At 40.1% G+C, this 25,074-nt stretch overlaps 1 protein-coding gene across 2 annotated transcripts in view; it reads right to left on the bottom strand.

Moving 5' to 3' along the window:
• SHROOM4 (shroom family member 4) overlaps positions 1–25,074 on the bottom strand; it is a 256,710-nt gene that overhangs the window by 122,206 nt on the left and 109,430 nt on the right. The window contains exons 1-2 of one of the 2 annotated variants that reach the window (XM_055393847.2): positions 7,471–7,604; positions 2,534–2,717 (exon numbers count right to left, since the gene is read on the bottom strand). Coding sequence is in view for 1 of the 2 variants with exons in the window: in XM_055393845.2 (XP_055249820.1) it covers positions 7,471–7,622 (152 nt within the window). In the remaining variant the exon portion in view is untranslated. Of the gene's footprint in view, positions 1–2,533; positions 2,718–7,470; positions 7,623–25,074 lie in introns of those variants that run through there. The other variant, XM_055393845.2, reaches the window with a different exon arrangement.

The raw sequence follows: 25,074 nt of genomic DNA, 5'->3' as shown, positions 1-25,074 counted from the left end.
TTGTCTCCAGGCTATTCATCTGTAACTCCATTTTTTTTCAAGATTTTGGATCATTTTTATTATCATTATTCTGAATTTTTTATCCAGTAGACTCCCTATCTCCTCCTCTTTTGTTTGGTTTGGTGGGCATTTATCATGGTCCTTTACCTACTGAGTATTTCTCTGTCTTTTCATCTTGTTTAGATTGCTGTGTTTGGGTTGTCTTTTCTGTATTCTCTCACTTTGTGGTTCCTCTTTATTGTGGAGGTTCCTCCCTGTGGGTGGCATTGGACGAGTAGCTTGTCAAGGTTTCCTGCTTAGGGAAGCTTGGTTCGGTGTTGTGGTGGGTGGAACTGGATCTCTTCTCTATGGAGTGCAGTGAAGTGTCCAGTAGTGAGTTTTGAGATGTCTGTGGGTTTGTTGTGATTTTGGGCAGCCTGTATATTGAAGCTCAGGGCTATGTTCCTGTGTTGCTGGAGAATTTGCATGGTATGTCTTGCTCTGGAACTTGTTGGCTCTTGGGTGGTGCTTGGTTTCAGTGTAGTTATGGAGGCTTTTGGATGAGGTCTTATCGATTAATGTTCCCTGGAGTCAGGAGTTCTCTGGTGTTCTCAGGTTTTGGACTTAAGCCTCCTGTCTCTGGTTTTCAGTCCTATTCTTACAGTAGCCTCAAGAATTCTCCATCCATACAGCACCAATGATAAAACATCTAGGTTAATGGTGAAAAGATTCTCCACAGTGAGGGACACCCAGAGAGGTTCACAGAGTTACATGGAGAAGAGAAGAGGGAGAAGGCAGATAGCAGTGACCAGGAGGAAAAGAGAGCAAATCAAAAGGTGGGAAAGCAATCTAGCCAGTAATCAATTCCTTATGTGCTCTCCACAGTCTGGAACCCTCAGAGAGGTTCATGGAGTTACATAGCGAAGAGAAGAGTGAGGAAGGAGATAGAAGTGACCAGGTGGAGAAAAGTAGGAACCAAAAGGAGAGAGACAGATCTAGCCAGTAATCAGTTCCGTAATTATTCCCCACAGCCTGGAACACAAAGAGATTCACAGAGTTGGGTAGAGAAGAGAAGCGGGAAGGAGGAGATAGAAGTGACCTGAGCGAGAAAAAGGAGAGTCAAAAGGGGGAGAAAGTAATCAATCCAGTAATCACACTCCTAAGCAAAAATGGGTACTGAAGACTGAATTCTTAAAGGTACAAAATTGATAACAAATACCAAAATGCAAAGGTTAAAAATCTAGCGTAGAGGTTAGCTTCTCAAAAATACACTATTAGAAGAACAAAGCAAAATCACAAAAATTATTTTTAAAAAAATGAAGTTTGCTTTAAAAATAGGGGGTTTTTATAATAGGTTATAAAAAACAAAAATTAAAGGATTAATAGAGGACTTAAAAGTAAAAAAAGATTTCTAATTAAAAATGATAACAGTAAAAATATATCTAGGAATTTCTCTGGAGCTGTTGAGCACAGTATGGGGTCAGTTCAGTTTCAGATAGTTCCTTGTTCCATTTTATACTTCTCAAGATCTATAGGCCCCTTCCTATGTATTCGGTGCTAACTACAGGGTTTTAATTTGTTGGTCCTGTCACTTCCAAAGTGGTTCCCTCTGTTTATTTTGGCTTCATCTGTTTGCAGGTCTCTTCAGTGTCTAATTTCTGCCCTGACACAAGGGTGCAAAGGTGGTCACTTATTTAGGCTCACTTGTTCAGTAGTGCTGCGGGGAGGGAGGAACACTGCAAACAAATATCACTGGCGTGTGTGGGGAGTGCTCGCAGTGTCTCGGCTGCACTGGGTTTGTCCCTGCTCACAGCGTGTGTGTTTTCCCAGACTACACTGCTCAGTCTCCAGGTTGCTCTTCAGGGGAACTTTCTGAGGCAGGCCCTGGGTTGCATGTACTTCCCAGGTCTAAGCCACTCAGGTTCAGGTTCTTGGGTACTCCACAAAGCTGAAGACTCGGTTGGGCCTGTGTTTTGTGCCCTTCCCAGGTCAGAGCAGCTCAGGTGCTCACCCCTCCGGTGGTGGGGAGGGGCCCATCTGCAGCCAGCTAGCTCTCCTCTGGTATTCGCTCAGTCCTTTGTTCTGAGAGCGGGCCGGCAGTGCCTTAGGTTAGGGCTTTTTGCAGGATAGTTCTCTCTCTCTCTCACTCTTTTTTTTTCTCACTCTCTCTGGCTATCCCACAGTTTGGGTTGCTATCTCACATTAGCTCCCTCTGATTGCCCTCAGGGTATTCAGGCCCCGTCTTTACCCTAAGCAATGCAGCCTGCGCCTCCCTGTCCAGCCCCTGCTTGCTGGTGGCGGACACAAGCATCTGGGCTACTTATCTGCTGGAAGTTGCCATTAGGCCTGTAATCTGTGGGTTTTATTTATTTACTTCTTTATTTTTTCCTCACAATTATGTTGCCCTCTGAGATTCCAAAACTCCCCACAGACCCGCTGGTGAGAGGGTTTCCTGGTGTTTGGAAACTTCTCCTCTTTTAAGGCTCCCTTCCCGGGACGGGGCTCCGTCCCTAACTCTTTTGCCTCTCTTTTTGTCTTTTATATTTAGTCCTACCTCCTTTCAAAGAGAATGGGCTGCCTTTCTGGGTGCCTGATGTCCTCTGCCAGCGTTCAGAAGTTGTTTTGTGGAATTTGCTCAGCGTTCAAATGTTCTTTCGATGAATTTGTTGGGGAGAAAGTGGTCTCTCCGTCCTACTCCTCCGCCATCTCAGGACCGCCTCCAAGACTTCTGATTAAATCTGTTTTCAAGTTTATAAAAGTTTTACAGTATCATCAAAGAACAGAGAAAGTGTGATTTCTATTTGTGAGAATTTGCAAGGTTTTCTTTGTGGCATATCATATGATCATTTTTAAATGTTATCAGAATATTTGAAAACGCTGTCCATAAAATATAATTTTTGACATTAATTTGGCCTTACGAATTATGGTTTTAAAGTCCTTGAAATATATATTTTAGATCTACTTTATCTGTTATAGCTAAATTATGTTAAAGTCTCCCATATAGACATTTTTATAATTTTTCTTCTTGTTTTGCAGGTTATTTTCTTCACATATTTAGGTACTTCTTTTTTAAAAAAAAATGGTTCATGAATACAAATCCTTAATATAACTTGTATTTTCTATCAATGTAAAATGAAACTCTTGGGACAATTATGATTATATAGTTATGGGTCTTGTTTTTTCCCTAAATATGTAAGTGACATGATTAGATGTCTATTTGGAGAATGGAATGATTGGAAGGAGGTGAGACTGTAAGATGAGAAGCCAGTGAGAAGACTATTACAATGGTCCAGGTAAGAAATGGGACTTCTGTGGTAGCTCAGCTGGTAAAGAATCTGACTGCAATGCAGGAGACATTGGTTCAATTCCTGGGCCAGGAAGGTCCCCTGGAGAAAGGATAGGCTACCCACTCCAGTATCCTTGGGCTTCCCTCGTGGCTCAGGTGGTAAAGAATCTGCCTGCAATGCAGGAGACCTAGGTCCGATCCCTGGGTTGGGAAGATCCCCTGGAGAAGGGCATCACAACCCACACCAGTATTCTCGCCTGGAGAATCCCCAGGGACAGAGGAGCCTGGGAGGCTACAGTCCATGGGCTTGCAGAGAGTCGGACATGACTGAGCAACTAAGCCAGCACAACTAATAAATAATGAACAACTGGATTAAGATAAGAGCTACAGAGAGGCTTCCAGCAAGTAGAATACTCAAGACTTGGTATAACTTGAATTGAAGTGGGTTGAGGCAAGAGAGGAGCACTGAGGGCAACACCTAGATTTCTGACTTAGTTAACCATTATCTAAAAAGCAATACAGGAGGGAAAAGCTGGGCTGGCTTTTCAGAATAAGCCATTTACTAAAGTTCCTCCTTTATATTCATCCCCAAAACTCACATCTGGACCTAAAGCTCAGTGTTGAATCTTTGTCAGTTGATTGTTTTACTCAAACAAAGACTTTCCACCTTATTATAAATATTAAATTTCAAGGAGATATTTCATTTATGTGCCAAGAGCTCTTTCATAAATTAGAAGAATAACTTTGACCAAGGAAAAGAAGGAATAAATGTCCTATACCATCCCCAGGGTAGTACATAGGTGAAAGTGAAGTTTTCCACAAGAGGGCAGCATCACCTAATAAATTATGTTACTGACCGCTTCTTCCAACAGGGGTTGAAAGGAGAAGGCTGAAAGGATAGAAAATGTGGGCTTAGGGAGCCACAGGACCTGCCACACCATGAAAACCAAAGGGTCCTACCATTTCCAAGGCCATAATTATAGCCACTCCTAAGTAACTAGCAGTGGCAGATTTCATCACAGCAGGAAGAATGAGGACATAAAACTCATCAATGGAGGATAAGTGATTGACACACCTGAAAACTCTCATTCTTATGACTGGATCCTTCTAAGTGTTGATATCTCTGTATAACCAGTATTTCACAAGGGTCTTTATTTCCTGTCAGATCTTTTTATTCCTAATGGTTTCCCAGCAAATCTTGTCTCTGAAGGTTAGGTTGCAAAGCACAATATAGTTTGTTGCTCTCCTTATTTCATAATGGTGGTTGGTTATTCCAATTATGCTTCCTTTATACCCCAGAGAAAGGAATGGGACTGAAGTTCAGAGAACCCATTATGATAAAGGCATTTTACATAAATTGCTTCATTTAATCATCACAATAATACTATTACATAGGAACTATTATTTCCCATGTGACAGAACTAGGAAACAGTGTCTTGACTCCAAAATGACACACAGAGGGAAGCAGAGGATGGGACTAATTGAGAGAGTAGCATTGAAAGATATACATTACCATAAGTCAGTGGGAATTTGCTGTATGATGCATGCAGCTCAAATCTGATGCTCTGTGACAAACTAGAGGGCTGGGATGGGGTGGGGGGTGGGGGGAGGTTCAAGAGGAAGGGAACATACGCATCCCTATAGCTGATTCATGTTGTTGTATAGCAGAAACCAACACAATATTCTAAAGCAATTATCCTCTAATTAAAAATAAATTAAAAAATACTTTCAAATTCACCAAGCTGCTCCTTCAGGAAACCTTATTTAAAACCTAAATCATGACCTATCCAAGACAGTCAGTGACGGTGTGTCTACTGTATAAGACATTATTTTACATGTCACTTCTTACCTAGGTACATGGACATGTATATATGCTAAGTTGTTTTTAGCAACTTTTGTCCAGCTCTTTGTGACTTCATGGACTGTAGCCCATCAGGTTCCTCTGTCCATGAAATTCCAGGCAAGAACATTGGAGTGGGTTGCCATGCTCTTTTCCAGGGGATCTTCCCGACTCAGGGATCGAACCTGCATCTCTTATGTCTCCTGCACTGGACAGCAGGTTTTTACCACTAGTGCTACCAAGTACATGGGCAGGAATGGCTTAATCTTAAGGACCAGCAGGTTTTAATAATATAATAAATCAGTGGGATCCTATATATTTTCACCCTTACTGAGATCATTTGGACATAGAGCAGGAGAAAAATGGAGGAAATAAAAAATGGCTTGGTTTACTAAGGGTATAGTGGTCCAAGTCATTGAGATCAGGAGCTTGTGAAAAGAAGATGATGTATTAGGTTTTGAGCATGTTTTGTGTGAAATGCTTCTGAGAAATCTAAGTATAAATGGCCAGTAGGAAGTTGGCCACAGGGGTGTGGGGCATAAGAGATATAGTCATCAACATATAGATGACATTGAAACTCAGGGATCAGGTGAGATTTTTCCATGGTATATTAATGAAAATAAAAAGGGTAGAACTAGAGGAAACACCAGCATTTAAAAGGGATGAGCAGAGGAAGAGCAGGTGGTAGAGGAAGCTCATTTAGAAAATGAACTGAGAGGTAGAAAAAGAAAAGCAATAGAATATCTTGAAAGCAAGAAAGGCAAGTTTCACAAAAAAGGGCATAATCCAGAGCAACAATGTCACATGCCATATGTAAGTCATATACAATGAAGACTGGAAATAACCCATTGACTTTGACAACTAGGAGGTTTCATATATACATACATACATACATATATATATATATATACACACACACATACATGTGTGTGTGTGTGTGTGTGTGTGCATGTGTGTGTATATAAAGAGAGAGAGAAAGAGAGACGTTTCAGTGGACTTCTGGGAGTCAAATTCAGACTGCAGTGGGTGGAAAGCTAAATGGTAAGTATGAGGAAACAGTGAGTATAGACTCTCCTTCTGGATATGAATTAAAAGAAGAGACTGCATATGAATTAAAAGAAGATAGGGCAGAAGCCAGCAGAAGGCAATGGCAAGCCACTCCAGTACTCTTGCCTAGAAAATCCCATGGATGGAGGAGCCTGGTAGGCTGCAGTCCATGGGGTCGCTAAGGGTCGGACACGACTGAGCGACTTCACTTTCACTTTTCACTTGCACACATTGGAGAAGGAAATGGCAGCCCACTCCAGTGTTCTTGCCTGGAGAATCCCAGGGACGGGAGAGCCTGGTGGGATTCCGTCTATGAGGTCACACAGAGTCGGACACGACTGAAGTGACTTAGCAGCAGCATCAGCAGGGCAGAAGCCAGAGGGGGAAGTATGACTGCAGGAAGACACTTAAATTTTTTTCTAATAAAAATAATTAAGATGGAAAAGCTTAGGAATGTGTATAAGATAAAGGAAACAAACTAACAGAAGGGGAGAAGTATGAACTGCAGTAGTACAAAACAAATATACAGCAGCAAAATGAAAGGGAGACCAATGGAAACCTCACCAATAGGCAGATGCTTTGACAACAACAGAATGACTGTCCTTACTTTCCTCCTCCTTATGCCACTCTACTTACCTGGAAAGTTTTTCCCCTCCTGATGGTTTCTTACCAAATTCTCCCCATCTCCCCCTTCTCAATGAAATCTTACTCTAATCATCTCTTCTGAAGTGCCTTTTCTTTCTCTTGAACTCTAACAGCAATTTCGGTCAAAAATTCATTTGACAATCACTCTTACCCTGTGGAATCTCCTTTATGGCTTTCTTAAAAATGTATTGCTAATTAATTAGTCATACGTGTGTCTTTTCTACCCTGTTAGACTGCACACTCCTCGAGGGCAGGCTTCTTATCCTAGAGTTTGCCACAGCCTAGGGCCTACCATGCTGGGAATAGGGTCTCTTTAAATATATGTTTCAGCAGTGGCAGCCTCGTGTGAAGGAGTAGATGGAAAAACAGGTTAGATAGGCCCTTGGCATGTAATGAGTCATTTAGTTCTCTCAAAGGCAAATAAGGATTCTTAAGTCCTACAGAGGTAAAATAAATTTATCCAAGATAACATGGGTAGCATGGGACAGTACTAGAATTTGAACCAAAGGCCCTTTCTCTTATGCCTTTCTGCGTCAGTTGTCTGCAAAATTCTGTTCATGTGAAACACCTCTTTCCTTGATATTGATAGAGACATACCTCTAATGAGGCTTTATTACCAACCAAGCGGTTTCAGTGGCCCCTGCACCTTACAGCAAATCTCCCTGTACCTTACCTCCTGACAATCAGCTTGAGGGTCCGGAAGGAGCCTTTGATGAGGATGAGAGCCTCTTGGCGGGAGCCGTACAATGGAGTGCCATTTATATTCACCAGCTCATCACCAGTCCTCATCTTCTGGGACAAGGCTGCCTTGCCTCCATCTTCAATCTGTATTGTACAGAACAAAACAGAAAGCAGGTGGTGAGGTAACTCCTTCCCCAAAATTCTACTTCCTGGCTCCTCCCAACCTCTGAGCCACAAAAAGTCCTGGGGGATGACACCAAGATGCTTGAAAGAACAGCTAAGAAGCTGGTCACACGCCATTATTTACTGAAAGCAAAGCCTGGGCATGCCCTCAGGGGAGAAGGCACCACAGATATAATGCAATCTCCGCCCTGGAGGAATCCACAGTCCATTTGGGGAGACAAGTGCTTCTAAATAACAAAATGATATTTTAAGAAACCTCAGTGTGTGAGCATAGAATAGCAATCCGTGAACACAAATTAGGGCCAGAAGAACTAGGCTCAAAATGACTTTTGGCAAGTTTTTTTTCTCTGAGTAGGCTCTGAAGTCTGACAAACTTGAGCATGAGTCTTGGCTCCAATATTTCCTAGCTGTGTGACCCCAAGTAATTTACCTAACATCTCCATGTCTCAATGGCCCCAAATGAGAAATACAGAAAATAAGCATCCCTACCTCACAGGGCCATTAGTATATGAAGTGTCTGGGGGCAGTAAGTTCTCAATGAATGTGAGCTCTGATTATTGCAGCAAGGGGGTTGACTCTGAAGACTTTGAAGGTGGCTACCAGCTCAACCTTCTGTGAATGGAATCACAAAATATACAAAGGTCATTTATCAATACCTCTTCAACAAGTGCCTAGCACAGTGCTTCCAGTATTTGTCACACAGTGGGCACTGGGCAAAACTTGGGAATATAGGTATTAACTGTTCCAGCACAGCCTACAAAATTTCCAGTGGTCAAGGGCAATCTTGGCAGGAATGTAGTGAGGCTGGGAGGTGGGCATTGAAACCAAAGGAAGAACTAACAGCCACTGGAGTAGGTGAAAGCAAAGCAGAATGTCCCCTAAGGATCCTGATTTACATCTACTTTTGTATGTAACATTTTTTCTATCACAGAGGTGAGTTCTACCTATGGGAACATTAATTCCATCCATGGTGATAGGAGTCATCCATCCTTTAATCTATTCTAAAGTTTTTGGTTAATTTTTAGTAAAGCTTTTGTATGCAAGGGACAATATACTAACTGCTAGAGATACAGAAATGAATGAGGCACATATAGCTCCCAGATTCAGGGGTAGATTACCATCTAAAGTTCATATGTCCATGAAGATGGGCAGGTGAAAAAAGGTCCAACCTACGAATGGAATCAAGAAGAAATGTTTGTTTGTTTGTTTCTCTCGGGAGCAAAAAAAAAAGTTGAAGATGATTAAACCATGTAATTCTTAGGGAAAGTCAGGTTCTAAACTGGACAACTAAGGACTGGTTTTTGCTGCAGGTATTTTTACATTTACTTCTACTCTTGTTCCAATCTTTCTTTCAGTCTTTTATAGCATCGCTCCAATCTATCCCCATACTGTGTAAGTTAGAATCTTGATGAGCTTTTGGTTGGCCAGCTCATGTGCAGTTTGGCAGATGAGACCTCCTGAGCTCAGAGAAAAATATTAATTCAGGATTTTAAAAATCCCATCAAATAAACTGAAGTTCTGACTTAATCAAAGACTGTTATTAAATTTATTGCTGCTAACCCAACATTTTTTTAAATTAACCTTTGTCTGACAAATCATAGGTTAGCCAAGTGACACTGAATATATATATATATATATATATATATATATATATATATATATATATATACCTTTGTTCTAGTACCTGGGCCACCACTCAAGACAAAACAAGCCAATATTGGTAAATGGGGAACAACTCTCAGCAAATTAATTAGGATCTCTTATTTCCATTGTCATCATCATTATTACTTCACAGTCACTGCTGCCAAAAAAGAAAAAGAAGCAAAATGCTATACTTGAATGTCAGAAGTTCTGTGTGAATGACTCATTCCTTTGGCATCCACAGAAAATATCAGGCAGGATTTTCAACAGGCATTAGTTATCGGAAAGGGCTTCCTTAGGCTAACAAAGAACCATAAACAGGAATCTAACCAATGAATACTAATAGATTTTTCCTGTTGATGTATATTAGTCTTAATTTACTCTACCTGTTTTTAAATTCATGTAACTCAATTATCCATATTACCATTAACCATAGCAAGTCTTTCCTTCAATATGTATTGATATTAAGTACCACCTCGGGTTTATTAAGCACTTTGTTACATCAACAAGATTTGTTTATTCTAGATGAGAAAATGAAACGGGGGTACCTCTTAAACCAAAATGCTTAATTATGGCTGCATCATAAGCTCAGGCATTTTTCATTCCCTACTGCCACTCTGGCTGCCACCATCTGAATCCTTGCAGGGACTCTTTCTTGGAATGTAGCCTCAAGCCAACTGTTTATGCCACTTTTTCGGTTCCATGCCCTTTCTCAGTCATCAGCAGTATCACCTTCAGAACATGAATAATAATAATTCAATTTTAGCCCAAGTGTGAGGATTTGCAGATAACCAACCAGAAAATTATGGGCACTCAGCGCAATCCCAAAGTACAGACAGGGCCAGATCAGGAAATGAAACTCCATTTGGTTGAAGAGCCCTTGGACTATACTCCAAACTAGCTCTTTCCCAGACCCAGGGAATTCACTGAGCTATACAACAGATTCCTTCTTACTCCTCCTGACTTTTGGATTCTCATAAAAAGTATTGCTCACTGGTCTTCCTCCTCCTTCCTCCACCTCTATATTCATGGGATCCAGCATGTTTCCCATTTATTGTTTGGCATCCTGACAGCCAGTTCTCCAGGTCAATGGCTCAACCACTTATTTGTTTATATAAAAGATAAAGCGGCTGTTCATTTTTTTCTAGCAAGGAAAATGAATGAAAAGGAAAGAGAAGGGAAAGAAGAAGAAAGGGAGCAAAAACAATATGCATATTCTTCTATAAAAGATATTGTTTTTCCCTTCTTACAGTGCAACTTATAAATGGTTGGGATGCAGGAGAGGTGTGAATCAACATACATGTTTGGAATAGCATATCCTGCTTGAGGGGCTATACAGCATCATTTGATGCTATCCATTCAGTATGACTGGTCAACTTTCAGGGTTTCTTTCTTGTTTCATTTGAAGTGTGGTGAATTCTCAGATTGTACCCAGACACATTGGAATGTCAGTAATAAACACACATCTTTACAAAGCCCAATGTAAACAATGGTTAACTTATGTGTCACTTTGGAATATTTAAGTGATCATTGGGCTAGCAGTGAGTGGCTCAAATAGTTGAAAATTGATTGCATAGTCAAATAGCCAAAAGCCAGCTGGTGTTTGGAAAGTTGGGAAGGGATGATAGACCTTGTGTGTGTGTGTGTGTGTTCACTCAGTCATGGCTGACTCTTTGTGACCCTATGGACTGTAGCCCACTAGGCTCCTCTGTCCATAGGATCTCCCAGACAAGAATTCTGGAGTGGGGTTGCCATTTCCTCCTCCAGGCCATCTCCCTGACCCAGGGATTGAACCTGTGTCTCCCACATCTCTTGCATCAGCAGGTGGATTCTTTACCATGGAGCCACCAGGGAAGCCTGATTGACCTTGGGCAAGTCCCTTTCCCCTCCTTTGGCCTCTTCTACCCCTATTGGTTAAAAAGTGGTGGGGGGATCTGACTAGATGACCTCTGAGGACCTGTGGATCTCTGACATTCAGTGACCTGTGTACAGTTAGCAAAGTCATGCATTATCATTCTGCTGACACAGATAATCCCACTGTGCTTTGCCTTTACTCATGTTTCACTCCTATGAAACTAACTAATCAACATCCATCTCTCATCTCCCTGTGGTCTTTATCCATTGTTTCAGAGTGGTCCATCAAGGTCGGAACATTTGTAAAAGCACAGCTGGGACACTGAGAGAAATAGATTTCTGAAGCCCATTTTGTGCTAATGAGCTGGTGAACTGGAAATTTTTGATGAATCCATGAAGCATGAAGTGCTCTAATATCTGTCAACAAAGTGACAAATTGGCTTCTTGAGAATAAAGACAAAGAAAATGGACTTAACAGTATTTACTGGCTTTCTAGTAGCCTTTATACTAAACAAAAAATATTAGATATATTACTTGGACTTCCCAGGTGGTGGTAAAGAATCTGCCTGCCAATGCAGGAGATGTAGGTTCCATCCCTAAATCGGGAAGATCCCCGGGAGTATGAAATGGCAACCCACTCTAGTATTCTTGCCTGGAAACTCCATGGACAGAGGACCCTAGTGGGCTACAGTCCACGGGGTTGAAAAGTATTGGACATGACTGAATGACTAAGCACACACACATGGCAGATACTTGCTTAAGTCTTTTGACTAAACTAGGAAATGGCTAATAGAGTTTTGCCAAGAGAACGCAGTGGTCATAGCAAACATCCTCTTCCAACAACACAAGAGAAGACTCTACACATGGATATCACCAGATGGTCAACACTGAAATCAGATTGATTATATTCTTTGCAGCCAAAGATAGAGAAGCTCTATACAGTTAGCAAAAACAAGACCAGGAGCTGACTGTGGCTCAGATCATGAACTCCTTATTGCCAAATTCAGACTGAAATTGAAGAAAGTAGGGAAAACCACTAGACAATTCAGATATGACCCAAATCAAATCCCTTATGATTATACAGTGGAAGTAAGAAATAGATTTAAGGGACTAGATCTGATAGATAGAGTGCCTGATGAGCTCTGGACGGAGGTTCGTGACATTGTAAAGGAGACAGGGACCAAGACCATCCCCATGGAAAAGAAAGGCAAAAAAGCAAAATGGCTGTCTGAGGAGGCCTTACAAATAGTTGTGAAAAGAAGAGAAGCGAAAAGCAAAGGAGAAAAGGAAAGATAGAAGCATCCGAATGCAGAGTTCCAAAAAATAGCTAGGAGAGATAAGAAAGCCTTCCTCAGCGATCAATACAAAGAAATAGAGGAAAACAACAGAATAGGAAAAACAAGAGATCTCTTCAAGAAAATTAGAGATATCAAGGGAATATTTCATGCAAAGATGGGCTCGATAAAGGACAGAAATGGTATGGACCTAACAGAAGCAGAAGATATTAAGAAGAGGTGGCAAGAATACACAGAAGAACTGTACAAAAAAGATCTTCACAACGAAGATAATCACAATGGCGTGATCACTCACCTGGAGCCAGACATCTTGGAATGTGAAGTCAAGTGGGCCTTAGAAAGCATCACTACGAACAAAGCTAGTGGAGGTGATGGAATTCCAGTTGAGCTATTTCAAATTCTGAAAGATGATGCTGTGAAAGTGCTGCACTCAATATGCCAGCAAATTTGGAAAACTCAGCAGTGGCCACAGGGCTGGAAAAGGTCAGTCTTCATTCCAATCCCAAAGAAAGGCAATGCCAAAGAATGCTCAAACTACCACACAATTGCACTCATCTCACACGCTAGTAAAGTCATGCTCAAAATTCTCCAAGCCAGGCTTCAGCAATATGTGAACCGTGAACTCCCAGATGTTCAAGCAGGTTTTAGAAAAGGCAGAGGCACCAGAGATCAAATAGCCAACATCCGCTGGATCATGCAGAAAATAAGAGAGTTCCAGAAAAACATCTATTTCTGCTTTATTGACTATGCCAAAGCCTTTGACTGTGTGGATCACAATAAACTGTGGAACATTCTGAAAGAGATGGGAATACCACACCACCTGACCTGCCTCCTGAGAAATCTGTATGCAGGTCAGGAAGCAACAGTTAGAACTGGTCATGGAACAACAGACTGGTTCCAAATAGGAAAAGGAGTATGTCAAGGCTGTATATTGTTACCCTGTTTATTTAACTTATATGCAGAATACATCATGAGGAACGCTGGGCTGGAAGAAGCACAAGCTGGAATCAAGATTGCTGGGAGAAATATCAAGCACCTCAGATATGCAGATGACACCACCCTTATGGCAGAAAGTGAAGAGGAACTCAAAAGCCTCTTGATGAAAGTGAAAGAGGAGAGTGAAAAGTTTGACTTGAAGCTCAACATTCAGAAAACAAAGATCATGGCATCTGGTCCCATCACTTCATGGGAAATGGATGGAGAAGCAGTGGAAACAGTGTCAGACTTTATTTTTCTGGGCTCCAAAATCACTGCAGATGCTGATTGCAGCCAGGAAATTAAAAGACGCTTACTCCTTGGAAGGAAAGTTATGACCAACCTAGATAGCATATTAAAAAGCAGAGACATTACTTTGCCAACAAAGGTCCGTCTAGTCAAGGCTATGGTTTTTCCCGTGGTCATGTATGGATGTGAGAGTTGGACTGTGAAGAAAGCTGATCGCCGAAGAACTGATGCTTTTGAACTGTGGTGCTGGAGAAGACTCTTGAGAGTCCCTTGGACTGCAAGAAGATCCAACCAGTCCATTCTAAAGGAGATCAATCCTGGGTGTTCATTGGAAGGACTGGTGCTAAAGCTGAAACTGCAATACTTTGGCCACCTCATGCGATGAGTTGACTCACTGGAAAAGAGTCTGATGCTGGGAGGGATTAGGGGTGGGTGGAGACGGGGACGACAGAGAATGAGATGGCTGGATAGCATTACCGACTCGATGGACATGTGTTTGAGTGAGCTCCGGGAGTTGGTGATGGACAGGGAGGCCTGGCGTGCTGTGATTAATGGGATCGCAAAGAGTCGGACACGACTGAGCGACTGAACTGAACTGAAAGAAAGAAAAGTTAAACCAGATTTATCTTGTGAAAAAAATGCATCAGCAGGAGAAATATCATCAGTAACAATAACCAGCAGGTACTGAATCCTTATTACAATAGTGTAAGAGCAGTATTAAAAGTCAATGGTGATTGGTTCAAGATGGTGGACTAGAAGGACATGTGCTTACCTCCTCCTGTGAGAACACTGAGATTGCAACTAGCCATTGAACAACCAGTGACAGAAGGATGCTGGAACCTACCAAAAAAGATACCCCACGTCCAAAGACAAATGAGAAGACACAATGAGACAGTAGGAGGGGCACAATAACAATAAAATCAAATCCCATATCTGTAGGGTAGGTGACCCACAAACTGGAGAACAGTAATACCAAAGAAGTTCTACCACTATTGTGAAGATTCTGAGCCCCGTATCAGGGTTTCCAACCTGAGGATCTGGCAAAGGGAGTAGAAATTGCCAGGGGATCTGACTTTGAAGGCCAGAAGGATTCAATTGCAGGATCTCCACAAGACTAGGGGAAACAGGCTCCACTTGGAGGGCATAAACAAAATCTTGTGTGTATCAGGACTGACGGGTAAGGAAGAGTGACCTCATAAGAGACTGAACCAGACATACCTGCTGGTGTTGGAGTGTCTCCTGTGAGGCAAGGGTCAGTGGCGGCTTGCCGCAGGGACAGGGGCACTGCCAATAGCAATCCTGGGAGGTGCCCTTTGACATGAGCCCTCTTGGAGGTCGCCATTAGCCCTAACATAGAACCTGTAGACCCTAGGACTGGGTCATCTCAGGCCAAACCACGAACAGGGAGGGCATGCAGTCCTACCCATCAGCAGACAACTGGATTAAAGTTTTACTGAGCACAGCCCTGCCTGCCAGAACAAGACTCAGTTTTTCCTACCACCACTCCCCCAATCAGGGACTCTGCACAAGCCTCTTAAATAGCCTCATCCATAAGAGGGCAATCAGAAGAAGCAAGAAGAACTACAATCCTGCAGCCTCCAGAATGAAAACCACAATTACAGAAAGTTAATCAAAACAAAAAGGCAGAGGATTATATCTCAGGTGAAGGAACAAGATAAAACCCCAGAAAAACAATTAAATGAAGTGGAAATAGGCAAACTTCTAGAAAAAGAATTCAGAATAATGATGGTGAAGATGATCTAGGAACTTGGAGAAAGAATGGAAAAGATGCAAGAAATGTTTACCAAAAACCTAGAAGAACCAAAGAACAAGCAAACAGAGATGAACAATATAATAGAAGGAATCAATAGCAGAATAACTGAGGCAGAAAAACAGATAAGTGACCTGGAAGACAGAATCGTAGAAATTACTGCCACAAAACAGAATATAGAAAAAATAATGAAAAGAAATGAAGACAGCCTAAGAGAACTCTGGGACAACATTAAACACACCAACATTCATATCACAGGGGGCCCAGAAGGAGAAGAGAGAGAGAAGGGACTTGAGAAAATATTTGAAGAGCTAATAGTTGAAAATTTCCATAACATGGGAAAGGAAATAGTCAGAGGCTCAGGTAGGATAAACCCAAGGAGGAATACACCAAGACATAGTAATCAAACTGACAAAAATTAAAGAGAATAATAAAATATTAAAAGCAACCAGGAAGAAATTACAAATAACATACAAGGGAACTCCCATAAAGTTATCAGTTGATTTATTAACAGAAAGTCTACAAGCCAGAAGAGAATGGCATGATATATTTATAGTTCTGAAAAGGAAGTACCCACAACCATGAATAATCTACCCAACAAGAGTCTTGTTCAGGTTTCATGGAGAAATCAAAGGCTTTCCAGACAAGCAAAAGTTAAGAGAATACAGCACCACCAAACCAGCTTTACAACACATGCTAAAGGAATTTATCTAGGCAGGAAACACAAGAAAACGAAAAGAGCAACAGAAAAATAAATTCAAAACAATTAAGAAAATAGTAATAGGATCATTGGCAGAGGAGCCTGGTGGGCTCAGTGCATGGGGTTGCAAAGGAGTCAGACATGTCTTAGGGACTAAACAATTACAACAGCAATATGATTATATGTATCAGTAATTGCCTTAAATCTAAGTGGATTAAATGCACAAACCAAACAACACAGACTGGCTCAGTGTATACAAAAACTAGACTTGAACATATGCTATCTACTATATACCCACCTCAGATCTGGGGACACTTACAGACTGAAAGTAAGGGGATGGGAGAAGGTATTCCATGCAAATGGAAATCAAAAAAAGCTGGAGTAGCAATACTCCTATCAGACAAAATAGACTTTAAAACAAAGACTTATAAGAGATAAAGAAGGATACTACAGAATAATCAAGGATTCAGTCCAAGATGAAGACAGAACAGTTACAAATATATATGCACCAACATAGGAGCATCTCAATATGTAAGGCAAATACTAACAACCATAAAGGGAGAAATTAAAAGTAACACAATAACAGTGGGGAACTTTAACACCCCACTTTCATCAATGGACAGATCATAAAGATAGAAAATTAATAAGGAAACACAGGCCTCAACTGACACATTAAAGCAGGTGGAGTTAATTGATATTTATAGAGCGTTCCATCCAAAAGCAGCAGACTACACATTCTTCTCAAGTGTACATGGAACATTCCCCAGGACTGATCACATGCTGGGTCACAAGGTGAACCTTGGTAAATTTAAGAACATTGAAATCACATAAAGCATCTTTTCTGATCACAGTGCAATGAGACTAGAAATAAACTACAAGAAATAAAACTATAAAAAAAATACAAACATGTGGCAGTTAAACAATATGTTACTAAACAACCAACGGATCACTGAAGAAATCATAGAGGAAATAAAACAATACCTAGAGGAAAATGAAAATGAAAGCACAATAGTTCAAAACCTATGGGATGCAGCAAAAGCAGTTCTAAGAGGGAAGTTTGTAGCAATACGATCTTACCTCAGGAAACAAGAAAAATTGCAAGTAAACAACCTAACCTTATACCTAAAAAACTAGAGGAAGATGAACAAACAAAACCTCAAGTTAGTAGAAAGAAATCATAAAAACCAGAGTAGAAATAAATGAAATAAAGACAAAGAAAACAATTGTAAATATCAAAGAAACTAAAAGCTTGTTCTTTGAAAAGATAAACAAAATTAACAAACCTTTAGCCAGACTCATCAAGAAAAAAATACGGGAGAGGACTCAAATCAATAACATTAGAAATGAAAAAGGAGAAGTTACAACTGACCCCACAGAAATACAAATGATCATAAGAAACTGCTATGAGAAACTGTATGCCAACAAAATGGACAATCTGGAAGAAATGGACAAATTCTTAGAAAGGACAGTCTCCCAAGAATGAACCAGGAAGAATTAGAAAATATGAACAGAATAATCACAAGCATTGAAACTGAAACTGTGATTATAAACTCCCAACAAACGAAAAGTCCTGGACCTGATGACTTCACAAGTGAATTATTTGAAACATTTAGAGAAGAGTTAACACCTATCCTTCTGAAAATGTTCCCAAAAATTGCAGAGGAAGGAAAACTTTCAAACTTTCAAACTCATTCACCCTGATACCAAAACCAGACAAAGATACCACACACACAAAAAAAATTATAGGCAATATCACTGATGAACATAGACACAAAAATCCTCAACAAAATACTAGCAATCTGAATCCAACAATACATTAAATATATCAATAATCAACTGGAATTTATCCAGTGATACAAGGATTTTTCAATATCCACAAATCAATCAACGTGATATACTACATCAACAAATTGAAGAATAAAAACTATATGATCATTTCAATACAAACAGAAAAAGCTTCTGACAAAATTCAGCACCCATTTGTGATATAAAAAAAAATACTCTCCACAAAGTGGGCATAGAGGGAACATACTTCAACACAATAAAGGCCATATACAACAAACCTACAGCTAACATCACACTCAGTGATGAAAAGTGGAAAGCATTACCTCTAAGATCAGAAACAAGAGAAAGACGTCCACTCTTCCCACTTTTATTCAACACAGTTTTGGTAGTCCTAACTAAAGCAATCAGAGAAGAAAAAAATAAATAAAGGGAATCCAGTTGGAAAAGAAGTTAAACTGTCACTGTTTGCAGATGACATGATACTATACATAGAAGATCTTAAACATGCTACCAGAAAATGACCATAACTCATCATGAATTTGGTAAAGTTGCAGGTTATAAAATTAATACACAGAAATCTGTTGTTTTTCTATACACTAACAATGAAAGATCAGAAAGAGAAATTTAAGAAAATTCCATTTACAATCATATCAAAAAGAACAAAACACTTAGGAATAAACCTACCTAAAGTGAAACTGTTAGTCACTCAGCCATGTCCAACCTTTTGCGACCCCATGGACTATAAGCCACCAGGCTTGTCTGTCCGTGGAATTCTCCAGGCAAGAATACTGGAGTGGTTTGCCATGCCCTCTTCCAAGGGATCTTTCCAACCCATGGATTGAACCCAGGTCTCCTGCACTGCAGGCAGATTCTTTACCATCTGAGCCACCAGGCAGGTTCAAAAGTGAAAGCTTAGTCTTCCCATGTGGTGCAAGTGGTAAAGAACCCACCCGCCAATGCAGCAGATGTAAGAGACATGGGTTTGATCCCTGAGTCAAGAAAATCCCCTGGAGGAGGGCATGGAAACCCATTCCAGTATTCTTGCCCGGAGAATCCCATGGACAGAGGAACCTGGTGGGTTACAGTCCATGGAGTTGCAAAGAGTCAGACATAATTGAAGTAACTTAGCATGCACAGACCCACCTAATAAGGTGACAAAATATGTGTACTCTGAAAACTATAAGACATTGATGAAAAAAATTGAAGATGACACAAATAGATGGAAAGATATGCCATGTTCGTGTATTGAAAGAATCAATACTGTCAAAAGCTTATACTGCACAAGACAATCTACAGATTCAATGCAATCTCTATCAAATTACCAATGGTATTTTTCACAGAACTAGAACAAAAAATCTTAAAATTTGTACGGATACACAAAAGACCCCAAATAGCCAAAACAATCTTGAGAAAGAAAAACGGAGCTGGAAGAATTAGGCTCCCTGACTTCAGACTATACTACAAAGCTACAGTCATCAAAATAGACCCCCCTAGGGGTCTATGGTTATATAAATAATCAGGTCAAGTTTATTGAGAACAGATATATTTTTTAAACAAGTCTTAATTTGGTTATATTTGGTAAAAATGAGGGTGATTTTAGGGAGACAAGGATGTTTCAATAAATGTTAAATCCCAGTTTGTTAATGGCGGTCTACCAATGGAGGTAGTAAGACTCATTTCTTGGATAGTTCCTTGCTGTTATGTGATATTAGTGTAAAATTTAATTGAATTCTTAAAGAACACCCTAAGTTTGTTTCTGAAGCTTATCTCAGTGATCTATCTTTGGATGAAGATCAGATGCTTCGTGACTAAAAAAAGAAAAAAAAAAAAAAGGACATAATTTAAAGGACTGTCTCCAACCTGGATGGAAGGACTTTTTTCAGAAGAAACTACACTACACCAGGATGAGAAGACGACGACATCAGAGGTAGACAGCTTGCCCAAGATGCTGGACCTGATTTGTATGATCATTTATAATGTTTTCTTGACTTCTTAGCCCTCTGCATATAAATCAAATGCTTTTCTACCATAGACCTGATCCTATGCTAGTTTTAGAAATTAATCCAATTGTCGGGTTTGTAGACATGTAAAAGCTCATTCTGCTTATACAAAAACTCTGTTAGACTTGTGCCATCCTAATGTCCTTAAACCATGGCAACAGTCTGCTTCTAAATTGGAAAATTAAAAACAATAGCTGGAAATCAGAGTCAGGGCTATGGGAAATCCAAGATGGCTGCTTGGCTTTTCCAAGCTCCCTGACAAACCTCATTTTTTATTTGATGGGTTAAAGCCTCCCTGGCTACAGGGCCTCCATAATGAAAAATCATGGAATATTAAGTTTTGTAAATTGTTAAATTAAGTTTCTAGTTTTGCTAATGTTTAGTGTTTACTAAGACTCACTGCTGAGACAGTTCCTTGTTACGTGATACTGCTAAAAGATTTAATTAAGTTATTAAAAAGGACACTCTAGGTTAGTTTCTAAGGCTTATCTCAGTAACCAATCTTCAGATAAAGGTCGGATGCTCCATAATGTACAACCAGGAGATTAACACCAGACTATAATCATTTAACAAATGAAGTCAGGTGACTTGGGGTATACCAGGCTTTATCTAATGAAAGTTCTTGACTTATAATTCTTATTTTACTAATAACTGCTATATGGCTATATTATTTTCTATGTCACTTGTTTCACTGAGCCTGTGATATAATGCTGAACTGACAGTTCCATATGAGATCAATAATTGTAATAATGTGACTCTGGGTATGGGAAAAAGCAACAAGAGGAAATATTTTCCTGGACCAGGAGGCTAGTAAGACTTTTGCTACTTGCAAGGCCTGGTCCAATTTTAGCACACTGAGTGGCCCATCACTTCCCTAGACCTGGGAATGAGCCTTCCCAGCACCGTGGGACACAATGGCCATGAAATGGTGTCACATGGTCAGATATGTGGCTATGAAGGGACCCTGATGACTGGAAGTTGGTACTTGCCAGCTGCCTCTACAAAGATTAAATCATGACCATTGCAAGCTGCTGACCTTCAACACCCCCTGAAAGAAGTTCAGGGTGAAAATCAGGAATGAGGCACTCTGTGCTCTGAAAAAAAAAAAACTGGCAGAACAGGCCTTCAGATAGTTAGATCTTTTCAGAAAAAGGTTTTATGAGTTCCAATTCTTGCATCTTCTCATACCTAGAAAAACACTGACGTCATTAATGGTGAAATCTGCTTTGGCTATTAAAAAAATTTTTTTTTTTACAATTAAAAGTCAAAATAGAGTAGCTATGGTTCAGACATCCTGGGAAATAACTATTTCCCAGATATCCTGAAAAATGATATTATGGGTGTGATTTCAGATTAGACGCTGTGACCTAATGTAGAACTTAATGCTCCTATAATGCACTTTTGCTTCTGTACTTTGCTTGCTGCTTGTAAAACCAAAGTTACTCCATTTTAAGATAAGGTTGTTTTTAAGTAAAGATTCCTAAAATTGTTTTTGAAAAAATAAAAAAAATATATAGTATGGCACAAAACATAGATCAATAGAACAGGATAGAAAACCCAGAAATAAACCCATTTACCTATGGTCAATCTATGACAAAGGAGGGAAGACACACAATTTTGCAAAGACTGTCTTTTCAATGAATGGTGCTAGGAAAACCGGGCAGCTACTTGTAAAAAAAAATGAAATTAGATCATTATTTAACACCATACACAAAAATAAGCTCAAAATGGGTTAAAAGACCTAAATGTGAGACTGGACACTATAAAACTCCTAGAGGAAAACATAGGTAGAACATTGACATAAACCACAGCAATATCTTTTTCAATGTCTCCCAGAATAATGGAAATAAAAACAAAAATAAACAAATGGGATCTTTTTAAACTCAGCTTTTGCACAACAAAGAAAACAATAAACAAAGCAAAAAGACAGCCCACAGATTAGGAGAAAATATTTGCAAATGATGTGACTGACAAGGATTAGTCTCCAAAATTTACAAACAGAGAGAAGGCAATGGCAAGCTACTCCAGTACTCTTGCCTGGAAAATCCCATGGATGGAGGAGCCTGGTAGGCTGCAGTCCATGGGGTCGCTACGAGTCAGACATGACTGAGCGACTTCACTCTCACTTTTCACTTTCACACATTGGAGAAGGAAATGGCAACCCACTCCAGTGTTCTTGCCTGGAGAATCCCAGGGACGGGGGAGCCTGGTGGGCTTCCGTCTATGGGGTCACACAGAGTCGGACACGACTGAAGTGACTTAGCAGTAGCAGCATGATGCTTAACAGCATCAAAGCAAACAACCCAATCAAAAAATGGGCAGAAGACCTGAATAGGCATTTCTCCAAAGAAGACATACAGATGGCCAAGAGGTGCATGAAAAGATGTTTAATATAGCTAATTATTAGAGAAATGCAAATCAAAACTACAATGAGATATCACCTCACACCACAAATAATAAATGCTGGAGAGGATGTGGAGAGAAGGGAACCCTCCTACAGTGTTGGTAGGAATGTAAATTGGTACAGCCACTATGGAGAACAGTATGGAGGTTCCTTAAAAAACTAAAAATAGAGCTACTATATGACCTTGCAATTCCATTCCTGGGCATATATCTGGAGAAAAACATGATCCCAAAGGATTCTTGCACCATAATATTCATCATAACACAGTTTACAATAGCCAAGACATGACAGACATGAACCTAAATGTCCATCAACAGAGGAATGAATAAAGAAGATGTGGTACTTATATACAATGGAATATTACTCAGCCAGTAAAAAAGGAAATAATGCAATTTTCAGCAACATGGATGGACCTAGAGAGTGTCATACTGAGTGAAGTAAGTCAGACAGAGAAGGACAGATATTGGACAACATCTCTTATATGTGGAATCTAAAAAGAAATGATACAAATGAATTTACAAAATAGAAAGAGATACACAAACTTAGGGAGCAAACTTACAGTTGCAGTTGGGAAGAAAAGGGGTAAGGGATAGTTAAGGAGATTAGGGTGGACATGTACACACTTCTATATTTAAAATGGATAACCAACTCTGTAGCACACGTAACTCTACTCAATGTTATACGCCAGCCTGGATGAGAGGGGAGTCTGGGGTAGAATGGATACATGTATATGTATGGATGAGTCCCTTCACTGTTCACCTGAAACTATCACAAAATTGTTAATTGGCTATATCCAAATTCAAAATAAAATGTTTTTTAAAAAGTCAATGGTATGATTGTTAATACCTCTGCTTACTATGAAATATTTATTGGAAAAACTAGGCAATTAACTGAAACTTCGTTGTCCAGTTCTAGGACTTCTAGCCAGATTACATCACAGTCCTGAACCCACAGGTTCATCTGGTTGGTTGAATTCATGGATGCAAAATCATATATTTAAGGTAGGGCGAACTGTAAGATTCTTGAGCTTCCATAGATTTTGGTATCCACAGGGGTCCTAAAACCAATCACTCATGGATACCTAGGGACCACTGTACCTGGCCATTCTCCTACCTCCACCAGCTTGTTTACTGTCTAAGAAGGCAAACAACATAGCTAATTGTGTGAATTAACTTTTTTGAATTACATAAATGGAAAAGGTCCACTCAGAATACAGTAACTGTGAAAGTGAAGTCACTCAGTTGTGTTTTGACTCTTTGCGACCCCATGGACTGTAGTCTACCAGGCTCCTCCATCCATGGGATTTTCCAGGCAAGAGTACTGGAGTTGGTTACCATTTCCTTCTCCAGGAGATCTTCCTGACCCAGGGATCAAACCCAGGTCTCCTATACTGCATGCAGACCCTTCCCACCTGAGTCACCAGGGAAGCCCAACAGTAACTAAATTGCTTTAAAAAATAAGTATATCCTCTGGAACTTCCCTGGTAGTCTAGTGGTTAAAAATCTGCCTTCCAGTGCAGGGGACATGGGGTTCGATTCCTGGTCAAGGAACTAAGATTCCACATGCTGCAGGACAACTAAGCCCATGAGCTGCAACTACTGAGCCACACAACACAAGAAGAGCCAGCATGCCCTGCTGAAAGATGCTGCAACTAAGACCCAATGCATCAAAAAAAAAAAAAGTATATTCTCTGAATGTCTTTTTATAACTTTTGGAAAGATTTTCAAGTTTTGAGTAACACTCCAGACACCAATTCAGCAATTTGGCCTTTTCTGTGTAATCAATAGAGAGAAAATGTAGAGATGGAGATAATCTGGCTTTGAGAAGTTTAATTATCAGGAATGGATCATCAAATAATAGATAAAGTCTGTGCTTATTCTGAAACAAAGTTTGACTTGAGCAGACCACAAGTTGGGGCTATTTCTGATCTTCCCTCTCTGACCCCATTGGTATCCCCTAGAATCTGCTCATGCTAGGAGGAATCAATCAGAGTGACCTGGACAGGGGAGATGCAGGGTTTGAAACCTCTGCAGCCTATGCCATGGCTTTCAACAGTCTGCGCTGCAGACAAACTACCTACCCTAACTTGTTTCTTTTATTTTTTAATTTTTAATTGGAGGATAATTATTTTATAATATTATGTTAGTTTCTGCCATATATCAACGTGAATCAGCCATAGGTATGCATACATCCCCTCCCTATTGAACCTCCCTCTCACCTTCCATCCCTCTAGGTTGTCACTCTCTATTCAACCCAAACTCCAAAGTAGTCTAGATTTCAAAAACAAGAAACTGTCACTTCTAATTTCATCTTCCCTACCTTACCCCAGCTTCCCCAAAGGCAAAACAGAAAACAAAAGCCCCTCTCTTAAATAAATGAGAATTAAAAAACATCAACCAACTAAAAAGATGTAAATAGGCATGGTCCTAAGTAGTAATTCCTATGTGGAACCAGACTGAGGAGGTGGACACCAAAGAACATATTCTTTCCCTTACCAACTAAGAATCCTACAAGGGGCTGCCCCAGAATATAAAGTTCTGTGGATCAGAACCACTGGCTCTCCTGACCTTGGACAAAGGGAACTGTGCCCTAGAGTATGACCAATCTTTACAGACAACTCATTCCTCCCAAGCTGCTTAACTGCCATCTATTTTACTAATCCTCATAAGGAAAGCTCTCAATGCTCCAAATCATTAAATTTCCCCAGGGATTATCCCAAGTCAAATTCTAAACATCTTC

Source organism: Moschus berezovskii, chromosome X (assembly GCF_049115385.1).
Source record: "Moschus berezovskii isolate FMDL1 chromosome X, NW_MosBer_1.0, whole genome shotgun sequence".
NCBI classification, from domain to species: domain Eukaryota; kingdom Metazoa; phylum Chordata; class Mammalia; order Artiodactyla; family Moschidae; genus Moschus; species Moschus berezovskii.
The sequence above is the reverse complement of the archived record's forward strand: the minus strand, read 5'-3'. Positions and strand labels throughout refer to the sequence as shown.